We start from the raw sequence: 12,568 nt of genomic DNA on the forward strand, positions 1-12,568 counted from the left end.
ATCTCTGGGTCACTGTGCTGCCGTGTCTGTTCCCTGGCAGGAACCTTAGCTCCTGTGGGCTGACAGAGGTCACTGTTACTCAGGCCACCAGAGGGTGCATCCCAGGTACCTTAACTGACAAAGGGGCAGGTAGAGCTGCGGAACGGGGCGAGAAACACTGCACAGGAGAAAGGAAAAGAATTAAAGCCGCTAAGACTTACTCTGTGCCAGGCACGATGCCAAGTCCGTATGGTGTATTTTCTCTTTCACTGCGTTCCCCCAGCAATCTCTGTTATAAAACGGCCCTCTATACAGATAGGAAAACTTAGAGAGTTTGGCATTTCCTCCAGGTCATCCAGCTGGCAAGGAGCAGAGCCAAGAGCGGAAGTCAGTAGCCGACGAGAGCCCGGGATCCGACCCACTACCTGGTCTCTGCTTCTCTGAGTAAGTGAAAGCCTCAGGCTCCAACCACAGAAGACCCCTTCACCTCGGTGAGATGGATGTGTTTAACCGGAGCCACCTGGAGCTCTGTATTTGCACCTGGGCTGGTAGGAAGTGGAGTGGGTGATAAATGAGCAAGATGGCAGCCTCCAGTCTCTGGAGGTGGGAGGGAGCGGCTCCTGCTATGAAAGTAAGTATGAAGAAAGCAGTGGAAGGAGGAGCATCTTTCCTCTAATTCCCCTGATGCACCAGATTCTTTAAAGATACGGGATGGCTGCAGCTATGCCTGAGACTGGAGGGGGGCAGCCGCAGATTGGGACTTGAGGGTAGGCTTGGAAGGCGGGACGGGGTCTCCATCCCCAGCCTGCTTGATGCTCTAAACTCAGGTGAGGCCAGAGGTTTTCAATTTCACTCTGATGGGTCCGTGGTCCCTCTTGCAAGGCCTGGGGGACTGTGGGAGCCAAGGGGTCCTGGGTGGGTCAAGGCTGAGGGAGCCCTGTTTCCCAAAGTGTTGGGCACTTGAGACACGGTGCTCTTCTGCCTTTCTTCTTTTTGTCTCCCGTTTCTTTCCCTCACATTACCAGCACTGCCCAGAACAGAGTGGGAAACACAGTGCTCAACAAACATCAAGGGAAAAGTCAGCTTTCTCACTCCTGTGGTGAGGACCTGACTTTGGGTGCACAAGGCCGGCACATCTGACTGCCTGGGCATGCTCCCTGGCTCTGGGTGCCCAGGCTCCTGCTCAGGAGGGTTGGTGATGGGTTGGAGCTGGTGGAGGCAGAGGGGCTGCCATCACGGCTGGCTCTCGATGGTGTAAGGATTGCACTTGTCACACTACCATGTCCCACCATGCCCTCTGTCCCCTGTAGAATCTGGTGATTTGCTCTGTTCCTCACCCAGAATTAAAGCTCTGAATTCCAGCCCGTATGTCATGGAGTTGGAAAGTCTGCCTTGGAAGGGGAGGGACCAAGAAAAGCTCCCCAGAGCAGGCTGGAGCCATTTCACCAGACCCTCCCTTACCTCAGGGCTGGCCTCTTCCTGGGATTTCACTCACGTGTCTGTGCATCCGTTGGGGGTGGGCATCAGAACTCTCAGGTTTGTTTCACCTGCCCTGACGTTTTATGATGCTGCCTCAGATAGAGGTCCTCGGGGCAGCCAGAGTGTCATAATCACTTGAGGGAGGGAGCCTTGAAACCCATACTCACTCCCTGGGAGAGTAGAGAGAATGGAGCGGGCGTCCTGTCTATCACACAAGCAGGTGGGTCTCCTCTCTGCAGTAGGCCATGGGACGGTGGTGGCAGCTCGTGTTACGGCTGTGGACAGTCGTGCCCATCTGGGCTGGGGACGAGCTGCTCAATGTCTGCATGAACACCAAACACCACAAGCGAGAGCCTGGCCCAGAAGACCAGCTCTACGATGAGGTACAAAGGCCAGACCTTGCCTGGGGACGGGAGTGAGGCTGCTGTGGCAGATCAGGGAAGGGACACAAATGCCAAGATGGCTTCTGAACCATCACCAACCCTCACTCATTTGGTTCCTTATGTTGGGATTTGGGCAAAGACCACTGGAGGGACACTTTGGCCTTTTGAGATCATAACTGTTGAGTGCTTCCAAGTCCCCATACCTGAGCTGCCCGGCCACTTGGGGGACAGGGGCAGGGGCAGATAGTGATCCAAGATAGTGAACCATCACTGGTTCAGCATACATTCAAACAAACCAGGTCCCCCTTCTTTTTTTCTCTTTTTTTTTTTTTAATTTTTTTTTCAACGTTTATTTATTTTTGGGACAGAGAGAGACAGAGCATGAACGGGGGAGGGGCAGAGAGAGAGGGAGACACAGAATCGGAAACAGGCTCCAGGCTCCGAGCCATCAGCCCAGAGCCCGACGCGGGGCTCGAACTCACGGACCACGAGATCGTGACCTGGCTGAAGTCGGACGCTTAACCGACTGCGCCACCCAGGCGCCCCAGGTCCCCCTTCTTTAGCCTTCCTACCCATAGGCACTGGGGAGACTTATGACTCAGGTGACTCCTCCCCAGACCCCTAGAGGCAACTGACAGGGACACAGGAGGAGTCGTGGAGCTGACTTTTACCTATAAGCTCTTCTCAACTCTGGTGCCCTCCCATCCAGGGCAGCCCCACACTCCTCTGGGTCTTGTGGGGTTCCTCTGCTGCCTTTAGGAGCTGAGATCCTGGAAACCCTGTTTCTAGGGAATGGCATCAGCCTGTGGCAGGGAGATTGGTGTGCAGGAGCCCTTTGGCTACAAATATTGACATAGTATCACCATTCCTTCTAGATGGGCATTGCTGGCCTGAAGTCCTCCCATTTGCCCAGTCCCTCTTCTAGGGGACATTTTTACCTCTCTGCCCTGGACACTCCTCCGTCTCCTGCCTCTTATCCAACCCCGTGCCTTTTGCTTCTTCCTCCACCTTCAGTGCACCCCCTGGAAAGACAATGCCTGCTGCACGGCCAGCACAAGCTGGGAAGCCCACCTCGATGTGTCCCTGCTTTACAACTTCAGCTTGATTCACTGTGGGTTGATGATGCCAGGCTGTGAGAAGCACTTCATCCAGGCTATCTGCTTCTATGAGTGCTCCCCAAACCTGGGACCTTGGATCCGGAAGGTCAGAAGGCTGGGCTGGGGAGGCAGGAGGCACATCCACACAGTGCCCTGTTACTAAGAGCCTGAGGTCCACGATGCTAGCAGGAGCAGGACATGCTGTCCCCCTACGGACCAGAGCACAGTCAGAAGCTGGGTTGGGGAAAAAAGTGGAGAGAAAGCCACCTCTGGGCCCCAAAGAGCAGCATAGGGGAGCACCAATGAGAACTTTAGGATAAGGGACGACACTAAAACCTTGGCTTGTGAGCATAATTCATTCTGGAAACATGTTTGCCATCCAAAGCACTTGTATATCAAAGTGAATTTCAAGAACCACTGGCTCAGCTGTGATCATGTGACATTCCATGTCATGTACTACTCATATTGCAGGGCATCACTCGTTTATCAAGTTAAAATTTATTAGAAACGTTTCCTTGTCTTGCGGAACACTCGCAGAACAAGTTACTCACAATCCAAGGTTTTGCTGCCTTTGAATCCCATCTCCTGTATGTAGGAAGTTGTGTAGCTGGGGCCAAACCATTCAGCCTCCGTAGCCTCATTGTTCTCATTGGTTTTCTTTTTTTAAGTTTATTTATTTATTTAGAGGTGGGGGGAGGGGCAGAGAGAAGCCCAAGCAGGCTCCCTGCTGTCAGTGCAGAGTCCGATGCAGGGCTCTCTCCCATGAACTGTGAGATCATGACCTGAGCTAAAATCATGAGTTGGACACTTAACCGACGGAGCCGCCCAGGCGCCCCTCATTGTGCTCATTTGTAAAGGAATGCTTACAGACTTCCTAGGAGTCAGTATCTAGGAGTCTGTTCCGTGTCTTCCAATGGTAACCGGCAGAGTACCATTGTAGCTACCGATCATCTCTGGATCCTGGCTATTAGCATTCTTGTCTCTTGCTATGCCTGCACCCAGATGGACTTGGCTGGGCCAGGAGAGCGAATCCTGGATGTGCCACTCTGCCAGGAGGACTGCGAGCAGTGGTGGGAAGACTGTCGCACATCTTACACGTGCAAGTCCAACTGGCACGGCGACTGGGACTGGAGTCGGGGTGAGTGGCGCTTGACAGGGCCCCCACCTGGCAGCAAGCGCGAGCTCCCTCTGCTCCCCTAGGGCAAAGGATGGGGACGTGAGGGTGGGAGTCTTGGGAGGTAACTTTGTGCCTCGATCCCCCCCCCCCCTCGCCTCCCTACCAGGGAAGAACCGCTGCCCTGCGAGGGCCGTCTGCCACCCCTTCCCCCATTACTTCCCCACCCCCGCTGACCTGTGCGAGAAGATTTGGAGCAACTCATTCAAGGCAAGCCCTGAGGGCAGGAACAGTGGGCGGTGCCTGCAGAAGTGGTTTGAGCCCACCCAGGACAACCCCAATGTGGCCGTGGCCCGCCTCTTTGCCAGCACTGCCCCACCCTGGGAAGTCTCCTACAGTCTCCTGGCCTTCTCTCTGTACCTGTCATTCCTATCCTAAAAGCCCCTTCTCCCTCCCACACTCCTATGCCCTCCCAGCCACCCCACCCCCACCCCCACCCCACCCCCCCCCCCCCCCCCCCCCCCCCCCCCCCCCCCCCGGCTATGGGTCAGGCCAGCCGTGGCAGCCTCCTCCCTTGGGTCCTTCCTTTAATGGAGCAGAGCAGGCCAGGGGTTTGGTAGGGACGCTGAGGCTGTCGCTGGTGCCCAAGCCATGAACACTCGGAGCTAGGCCCCCCCTCCACCTCTCTGCTCTGCTTTCAGGGGCTGGGAGAGTCAATGTGACCTGCCCCCTCCTGCCTTTATGGCTGGCTGGAGTCGGGGTCTCTGAGGTGGGACTCCAGGCCTCTCTCCTCCAGTGTATGCCCACCCCCTTCCCTGGCAGAGCTAATGGTGCTCCCAAGAAAACAGCAGCTTCCCTTTCTCTCTGAGGGACCCACTCTCTCCTAGCTCTATGGTCAGGGAGTCAATGTCCAAAGAGGGAGTCCGTTTGCCTCCTGCACTGAAGTCTCAACGTTGGTTGCTACTTAACTAATAACCATTAGCTGCTTGACATGTGCTTGGCCTTCTCCTATCCTCGCAACACCTCCTGGGGGGGAAGACTCACAATCTCTTTTGCTTTGGGAGCAGTACAGCCTACAAAAGACCCAAAGCCAGGGTAAGGACTACCCAGACCATCGTCTTTACTGTGGATGCAAGGCTGAAGCCACTGCCTCTATTGCTTTAGGCGTCTCCTGTCCTGATGAACCCCAGAATCACAACACGCTGCTCTGGAAATTCAGAAGCCAGAGCTCTAATCCAGTTCTACCACTTTCTGTGTGACTTTTGGCAGGTCCTTTGGCCTTTATTTAAGACTGTCTCTGCTTCCCTCTCCCCTGAGACGAATGAGGGAGTTGGACCCCCTTGATTTTAACTTACAAAAAGAAAGAGGAAAAAGCCAATGCCGGGGTGCCTGGGTGGCCTAGTCGGTTAAGCGTCAGACTCTGGATTGCAGCTCAGGTCCTGATCTCACGGATCTCACGGTTCGTGGGATCAAGCCCTGTGTCAGGCCCTGCACTGACCGTGCAGAGCCTGCTTGGATTTCTCCCTCTCCATCTCTCTCTGCCCCTCCCCTGCTTGCTTGCCATCTCTCAAAATAAATTAAAAAAAAAAAAAAAAAGCCAGTGCCATTGTTTGTGGGGATCTAGTCTGTGCCTCTCGGGCAGTGCCAGCCCCTAAAGAATAAGAGTCAGAACTGAACTCAAGAAGGGGCATCAGGGCAGCCTTCATGTCCTCTGTGGAAGTGGACTGGTGGCTAACCTGCCCACTTAGCACCTTCTGGAGGCTGAAGCCCAGCAGCTTCTCAGCACAGATGGTGCCTTCCCTACAACCTTTTCTTTGACAAAGAAGGTTTCTAATAGGTCTGCATCTGAGGTAGTTGATTTTGCTGACGATTACTCATTCTCACCACACACCAGCAAGCCCTGCTGGTCCATTAAACTCTACCCCCATTCCTCCCACGCCTCCCCTGACTGTGCTCCTTCACTGAGCAGAACCTCTTACAGGCAGGGCACTCGTGTTCTAACACCAATGAGGATGGTCCTCCTACGTGAGGTGCTCAGAGTCTGGAGTAGGAGACTGATGCTAGCAGTGGAGACCAAGCAAGAACAGGGCCTGGGCTGGGGGTCCTCATGAAGGGGGTGCTGTCTGAGCCCCAGTGAAAAGGGTCACTTCGTTAAGAACAGGAAATAAAAGGGGTGCCTGGGTGGCTCAGTCCATTGAGCCTCTGACTCTGGCTCAGGTCATGGTCTTGCTGTTCATTGGTTCAAACCCCATTCGGGCTCTACGCTGACAGCTCAGAGCCTGGAGCCTGCTTCCGATTCTGTTTCCCTCTCTCTCTGCCCCTCCCCCATTTGTGCTCTCTCTCTCTCTCTCTCTCTCTCTCTCTCTCTCTCTCTGACTCTCTCAAAAATAAATAAGCATTAAAAAGAAAAAAACCTAGGAAAAAATTGCTGAATGAAAATCAGGCGGTCCCTAAAGCACTTAACTATCTGAAGCAGGAATTTCACTTGCTCTGAAATGAGTCAATAAATTGTGGCTTCAAAAACACATCTAGGTAAAGTTTCTTAAGAACTGAGGACTGGGGGCACCTGGGTGGCTCCATCGGTTAAGCGTCCAACTTTGCCTCATGTCATCTCATGGTTTGTGAGTTCGAGCCTGCATCAGGGTCTCTGCTGTCAGCATGGAGCCTGCTTCAGATCCTCTGCTCCCCTCTCTCTGCCCCTCCCTTGCTCATTCTCTCAAAAATGAATAAACGTCGGGGCGCCTGGGTGGCGCAGTCGGTTAAGCGTCCGACTTCAGCCAGGTCACGATCTCGCGGTCCGTGAGTTCCAGCCCCACGTCAGGCTCTGGGCTGATGGCTTGGAGCCTGGAGCCTGTTTCCAATTCTGTGTCTCCCTCTCTCTCTGCCCCTCCCCCGTTCATGCTCTGTCTCTCTCTGTCCCAAAAATAAATAAACGTTGAAAAAAAAATGAATAAACATCTAAAGAAAAACCTGAGGACTGAATGAAGTGTCTGAGGGTATGTGTGTGGTAATAAAGCTGAGAGTTTAATGACTTTTTATTTTTAACATTTATTCATTTCTGAGAGACAGAGATAGAGCGCAAGCAGGGGAGGGGCAGAGAGAGAGGGAGACACAGAATCTGAAGTGGGCTCCAGGCTCCGAGCTGTCAGCACAGAGCACAATGCAGGTTCGAACCCACAAACTGTGAGATCATGACCTGAGCCAAAGTTGGACACTTAACAACTTAGCCACCCAGGCACCCCAAGTTTAATGACTTCTTAAAAAGGAGTTTTAGGTAAAAATATAAAAATAAAGTAGGGTTAAAACAGCCAAAACAAGACTAGTCCTGGGAACCCTAATAACTGTTAGTATATATTGATCACTTACTCTGTGCCTGGGGCTCTGTTAAGCTACTAACATGTACTAGCTGATCTGATGGCTCCAAAAGCTTTGAGAGCCACACTCATACCCATCTTTCTGTCCTTTTTTTAAATGTTTATTTATTTTGAGAGAGGGAGAGACAGAATATGAGCAGGGGAGGGGCTGAGAGTGAGGGAAACACAGAATCCAAAGCAGGCTCCAGGTTCTGAGCTGTCAGCACAGAGCCCGTCTCAGGGCTTGAACCCATGAATCATAAGATCACGACCCTGCCGAAATCGAATGCTCAACAGACTGAGCCACCCAGGTGCCCCCCATCTTCCAAATTAGGTCAGACATATGTGGTTTGAAACCAGGTAAGTCTGACGCCACAATCTCAGCTCATGAGGCTTACACAGAATACCCTGGCAAGTGGGGCTGGAGCAAATGTGGGGAATGGAGGGAGAGGGGAAGGGCACAGGCTATGGCAGGTTATGAGCAGGAAATGGGGACTAAGCTTTCTCCCCATAAGTGGTTAGAAGAGTAATAGTTTTCAGCAGTAGAATGGAATGATCAGATTTGCAGTTAACTGATTTGCTTTAATCAGAGTGATCTATGCATGTGGCTAAAACACAGGTCAAAGGATCTCTAACACAGAACCACACAGCCCCAGCCAGCCAGTCCCTTGGTACCCACTTTGGAACCATTTCTGGATTTAAGCCTATGAAGAAGTTCCAAATGTGGCTTATCTTTTCTGCCACACAGGCTACCTTTTTGCTCTCTGTGTGGTTAGTTTCTTGATCCTCCAATCTTTTTAATTTTGGAAATTCACTTTTAATTTCCAGGAGATTTTTTTTTTATTCCCTTGTTCTTCATAGCCTGCTGTTTTTGGTTTTATGGATGTAATATCTTCTCAACTCTCACTGAAGCTCTAATCAGAATTTTTGTTAAGTCTTTTTTTTTTTTTTTCCCCCTAGTGTCTGAATGACCTATTTCCTCCAAGGGCAATCTGCTCTGTTTATCTTAATCTTCCCCTGTGTGCTGCTGGTTCTCTCTATGTCTGGTGACCTTGGCTGTGTATCCATATTTAAGAATGACAGGCTGGGTTCATTTTTCTAGCTAGCTGGTATAGGTGTCCTGTGGTTATATCTGTGCCTCTTCTTGCCCCTGAAGAGCAAAGCTGATGGGGAGTTCTGGGTATATGGGGGAAGGCTTATTGGCTAGCAGGCACCTTCTGAATATGGAAGGAAATGAGAACAAGCAAATTTATTTGGTCAGAGCTTGCTGTAACGAGGCGGTCAGTCACCATCACTTGAGTTCTGGCAGACACCCAAAAGCTTTGAAGGGGAAAACTTCAGGTATGCCCTAATGGAGGCTGTTGGCATGGGGAAGCTGTAGGCAGGCTAACTGGAAGCGGGGCATCCTAGGTGGTTGGTTAATAATGTGTATTTGGCTTTCTCTGGAGATCCTCCATTGGGAACAGGGATAAAAAGTAGGAAAGCTGTCACTCGTTAATCAAGTCCTGCCTGTTGGGGCCAATTGTTAACTGGGTAATTGGCTGGCTTCCTGGGCTGGTTGTTAAAATAGCGGCCTAACTTCCTGTAAGTTTAATTTAGATAGCAGGCTGGCTTTCTGAGCTGCTTACTGCAGATAATGGGTTGAAACTCTACACCCAACCGTTGTCCATTTATATATGTACGCTATCAAGATTGAGTTGGCAGGAGCCATATTGGAGTGCAGACCCCTCAAATACTGGGATAAAGATGGTTCTTTTTGGGATGTCAATACCATGTATTTCATGATACATGAAATCTCAGCATTATCCAGAATTTAACTTTTCAGGGAAGACTCCCTCCAGGGGTTAAAGTTGGGTTACCTTAGCTCCAGAACTGAGCAGAAGACAGAAGGCTTTTTCTCACTGCCCCCTATGCCTGCCAGCTCTGCCCATAAGAGCTCATCTTCCTTCCAGAAATCAGCTCCTCTTTCCACTTCAGCTGCCTCTTCCATTTCTTCTGGCCACCACTGTGCCCTTTGTGTGTTTCCATATGCTCTCTAGCTTCTAAATATTTATTTATTTATAAACATTTATTTGAGAGGGAGAGAGAGAGAGAGAGCACTAGCAGGGGAGAGGGACAGAGGGAGAAAGAGAGAGTCTTAAGCAAGCTCCATACTCAGCATCCCATGATGCTGGGATCATGACCTGAGCCAAAATCAAGAGCCGAACACTCAACCGACTGAACCACCAGGTGCCTTTATCTTCTAAATATTTTTTGAAATCTCTTGTTCACTGATGGTTTCCTTCACACTCTTTAGCAAAGGAACACTTAGAAAGAAATATCTTTGTGAGATCCTAGTAATTCATTCTACCTTCTGTAATGAGAAACTGCAGATTAAAAAAAGATCTCATTGTATAAAGAGAAGATTAAAAGGGGGCCACACTGGAGACAAAGAGGCTGAGGACAACATATAGGATGAAATTTATAGGAGGGGAATGACATAAGAAATGCATATGGTAGGAACTTAATTGTGAGTAGAGCTCTAGGAGGCATTAAGTCAGGCTATAGGAGAGACCAGTGAATCAGAATATGGCAGATGCAGAAACAATTAGGAAAATAGAACCTATGGAAATTTGGATCACACTTTTGTATACAGTGCCACAAAATACATAAAAGATGAAGGGTGGGGGAGAGAGAACTATCACAAAGGAAGCAACAGCCTTTGAAAACTCAACTCTGATGCTCCCATTTGTAAGAGGTACTTTCCCTAGTCTAGATTATACCAGGTCTTGGGTGGAGGACATTCCTTCTACCGGATGCAACCCATTCACTTTTCCACATGGGAACATTAAATCTTGTTCAAGTCCTTTCTCAGAGAATGCTGGGAAGTTCTGGGTAGCCAGTGAAAAACAAAAACATGTATGCTTCCCTTACTTTAAGATTCCTTTTTGAATAACTTTCCTGAATAGGACTTCATACAGAAGTGTGGAATTCACAGCAGCCTGACATGAATACACTGGGATCAGACCACCTCTGCTGCCAATAAAAGAATGCTGAGCACCCCTTCTGTTCCTCTTCAACCATGTCCTTGTCCACTCCTTTTGCCACCCCATCCTCACTGACACCCTCCATAAAAAATTACTGTTTTCTTAGGTATTTCCCACTGTCCCATTGCGTTTTTTGTGGGGAAAGCAGGAGGATACAGATTTGGAGATTATTCTGGTGTCCAAGGCAGGTGTCTCTCACATTGGATCACATTCCCCAGTTCCAGCCCGTGAGACAGCTTGAGTGTCCAGTCTCTTCTTGCACCTCAGAGGGGCAGTATTCCTGCCAACAAAACCAATCACTTGTTTGCATTTTCCACCTTTCCTTCTGTTCTGCTCACATCCATCCTCAGATTTTCCCTCCCACAGAACCAGAAAGCACTTTTAGTAGTGCTTTTGCTACAAACGGACCAAACAGAAAACTCTGGAGGAAGAGAGAGGACTTCCTAGATGGGAGAGGCTGATGATAGGCTTGAAGATGCTGGTGAGATGTCAGCATAGAGCTGTTTATCAGACAATGACTTGGGGTACATAAGAGAGGTCAGAGCTAGAGATAAGAATTTTGGAATCACTTCTCTGGAAGTGTTATTTGACACTTTGGAAGTAAACATGTTTTCTAAGAAAAAAATGTAGACAAAAAAACCGAAAAGCTTGCAGAGAATCTCTAACTTACCTACAGTTTGGAGGTGACTGAGAAAATGGAGCTAGTCAAGTTGCAGGAAAGCAGAAACTAGGGGTAGAAGAGAAATGAAAAGAACTATATCTCAAAGGGGCAATATTAAATTCTGAGTTGGATCCATATGCAAATTAATTCATAAAAAACTATTGAGTTATTACTCTATGCTGGACACTGTGCTGGTCCTGGGGACTGAGGGACTGAGTAACAATGAATAATAACTAGACTATAAATATAGGGCTCTGCCCCATAACCTGTAACAATCAGCCCAGGAAGCCAGCTACTTCCTGCAGGAACCAGTCAAAGAAGTCAAACTACTATCCATAACAACCAGTCCAGGAAGCTAAATAATAACCCCTCTAATAATCATCCCCAAATGGCCAGGACTTAATTAATTACTGACAACTTCTCTATTTTTACTCCCCATTTCCAACTTAGGACCAATTGGAGAAAGCCAAATGTGTATTCCTAACCAACCTCATGCAATGGCTCATTTCTGCTTGGCCACTTAAGCTTCCCCATGCCAATAGCATCAAATCAGGACATACCCAAATCCTTTTCTTTTTTCCATTCTTCTGCCTGTCTTTGAGTCTGTCTTTGAGTTTGTCTTTGTCTTCTGCCAAAATCCAACTGATGGTGACTGACACTCTTGCAAGTTTGAATAAATAGTCTGTGCTTGTACTCATTTGGTTGGTCTTCATTGATTTTCATGGATAAAATAATGAGTGAGGCAAACATGATTCCTGTCCTCATGGAAATGATATAGTAGTGAGGAATACAGTAAAAATATGAGTAAACAGTAATAAATAAATACAAATGAGATAATCATTTGGAAGGAACCATACAAGGGACTCAGAGAGGATTGGTTGAGGTGGCTAATTTGGATAAGGTAGCTATTTTATTTTTATTATTTTTTTCTTGTGTTAACTTATTTAACTTTAATTAATTAAGAGATAGCTACGATTATTATCCAGAATTTACATATGAATAAATGGAGGCAAGGAGAGATCAAGAAACTTGTCCAAGTTTACACAGTCAGTGACAGGTGCAAATCCAGGCAATTTACTTCCAGAATCCATGCATTAATCATTAAATTCCATTGACAATGTATAAGACAGATAAGATAGCTATTTTAAAGGAGTATGCAGCTTAAGGAACATTTTAACGATTGAGGTGCATGTTTGTAGAATAAATGAAAAGTGTTATGGGTGGTAAAGTTAAAAGAGAGCTGAAGAGCTGAGGGAATGAGTTCAAAGATGGGTGGGTGATCCATGGCATAAACGCAAAGGTTGACCTTGGCAAGGAGTTGAGATACTTTTTTCATTGAGACAGAAAAAGGGAGAAAATATGAAAAAGTGACTTCAGAATTAAAATATTTCAAATATAAACCACTGACTCAATTAACATTAAGACTTTGCCATCTGTTGGGAGTTTAGAAACCCAGACTACTGGGCTAGTGGGAGC

General features: G+C 48.6%; 1 protein-coding gene across 1 annotated transcript; it reads left to right on the forward strand.

The window, feature by feature from the left end:
* The first annotated feature begins 1,703 nt into the window (after positions 1 to 1,703).
* On the forward strand, positions 1,704 to 4,520 carry IZUMO1R (IZUMO1 receptor, JUNO). Its single transcript, XM_025928962.2, has 4 exons — positions 1,704 to 1,841; positions 2,856 to 3,063; positions 3,939 to 4,076; positions 4,222 to 4,520. Exons 1-4 carry the CDS (start codon positions 1,704 to 1,706, stop codon positions 4,488 to 4,490), a joined length of 753 nt encoding a protein of 250 aa, XP_025784747.1. The 3' UTR covers positions 4,491 to 4,520.
* The last annotated feature ends 8,048 nt before the right edge of the window (positions 4,521 to 12,568 follow it).

The sequence above is a fragment of the Puma concolor genome, chromosome D1 (assembly GCF_028749965.1).
Source record: "Puma concolor isolate L17-30 chromosome D1, mPumCon1.1.hap2, whole genome shotgun sequence".
NCBI lineage: Eukaryota > Metazoa > Chordata > Mammalia > Carnivora > Felidae > Puma > Puma concolor.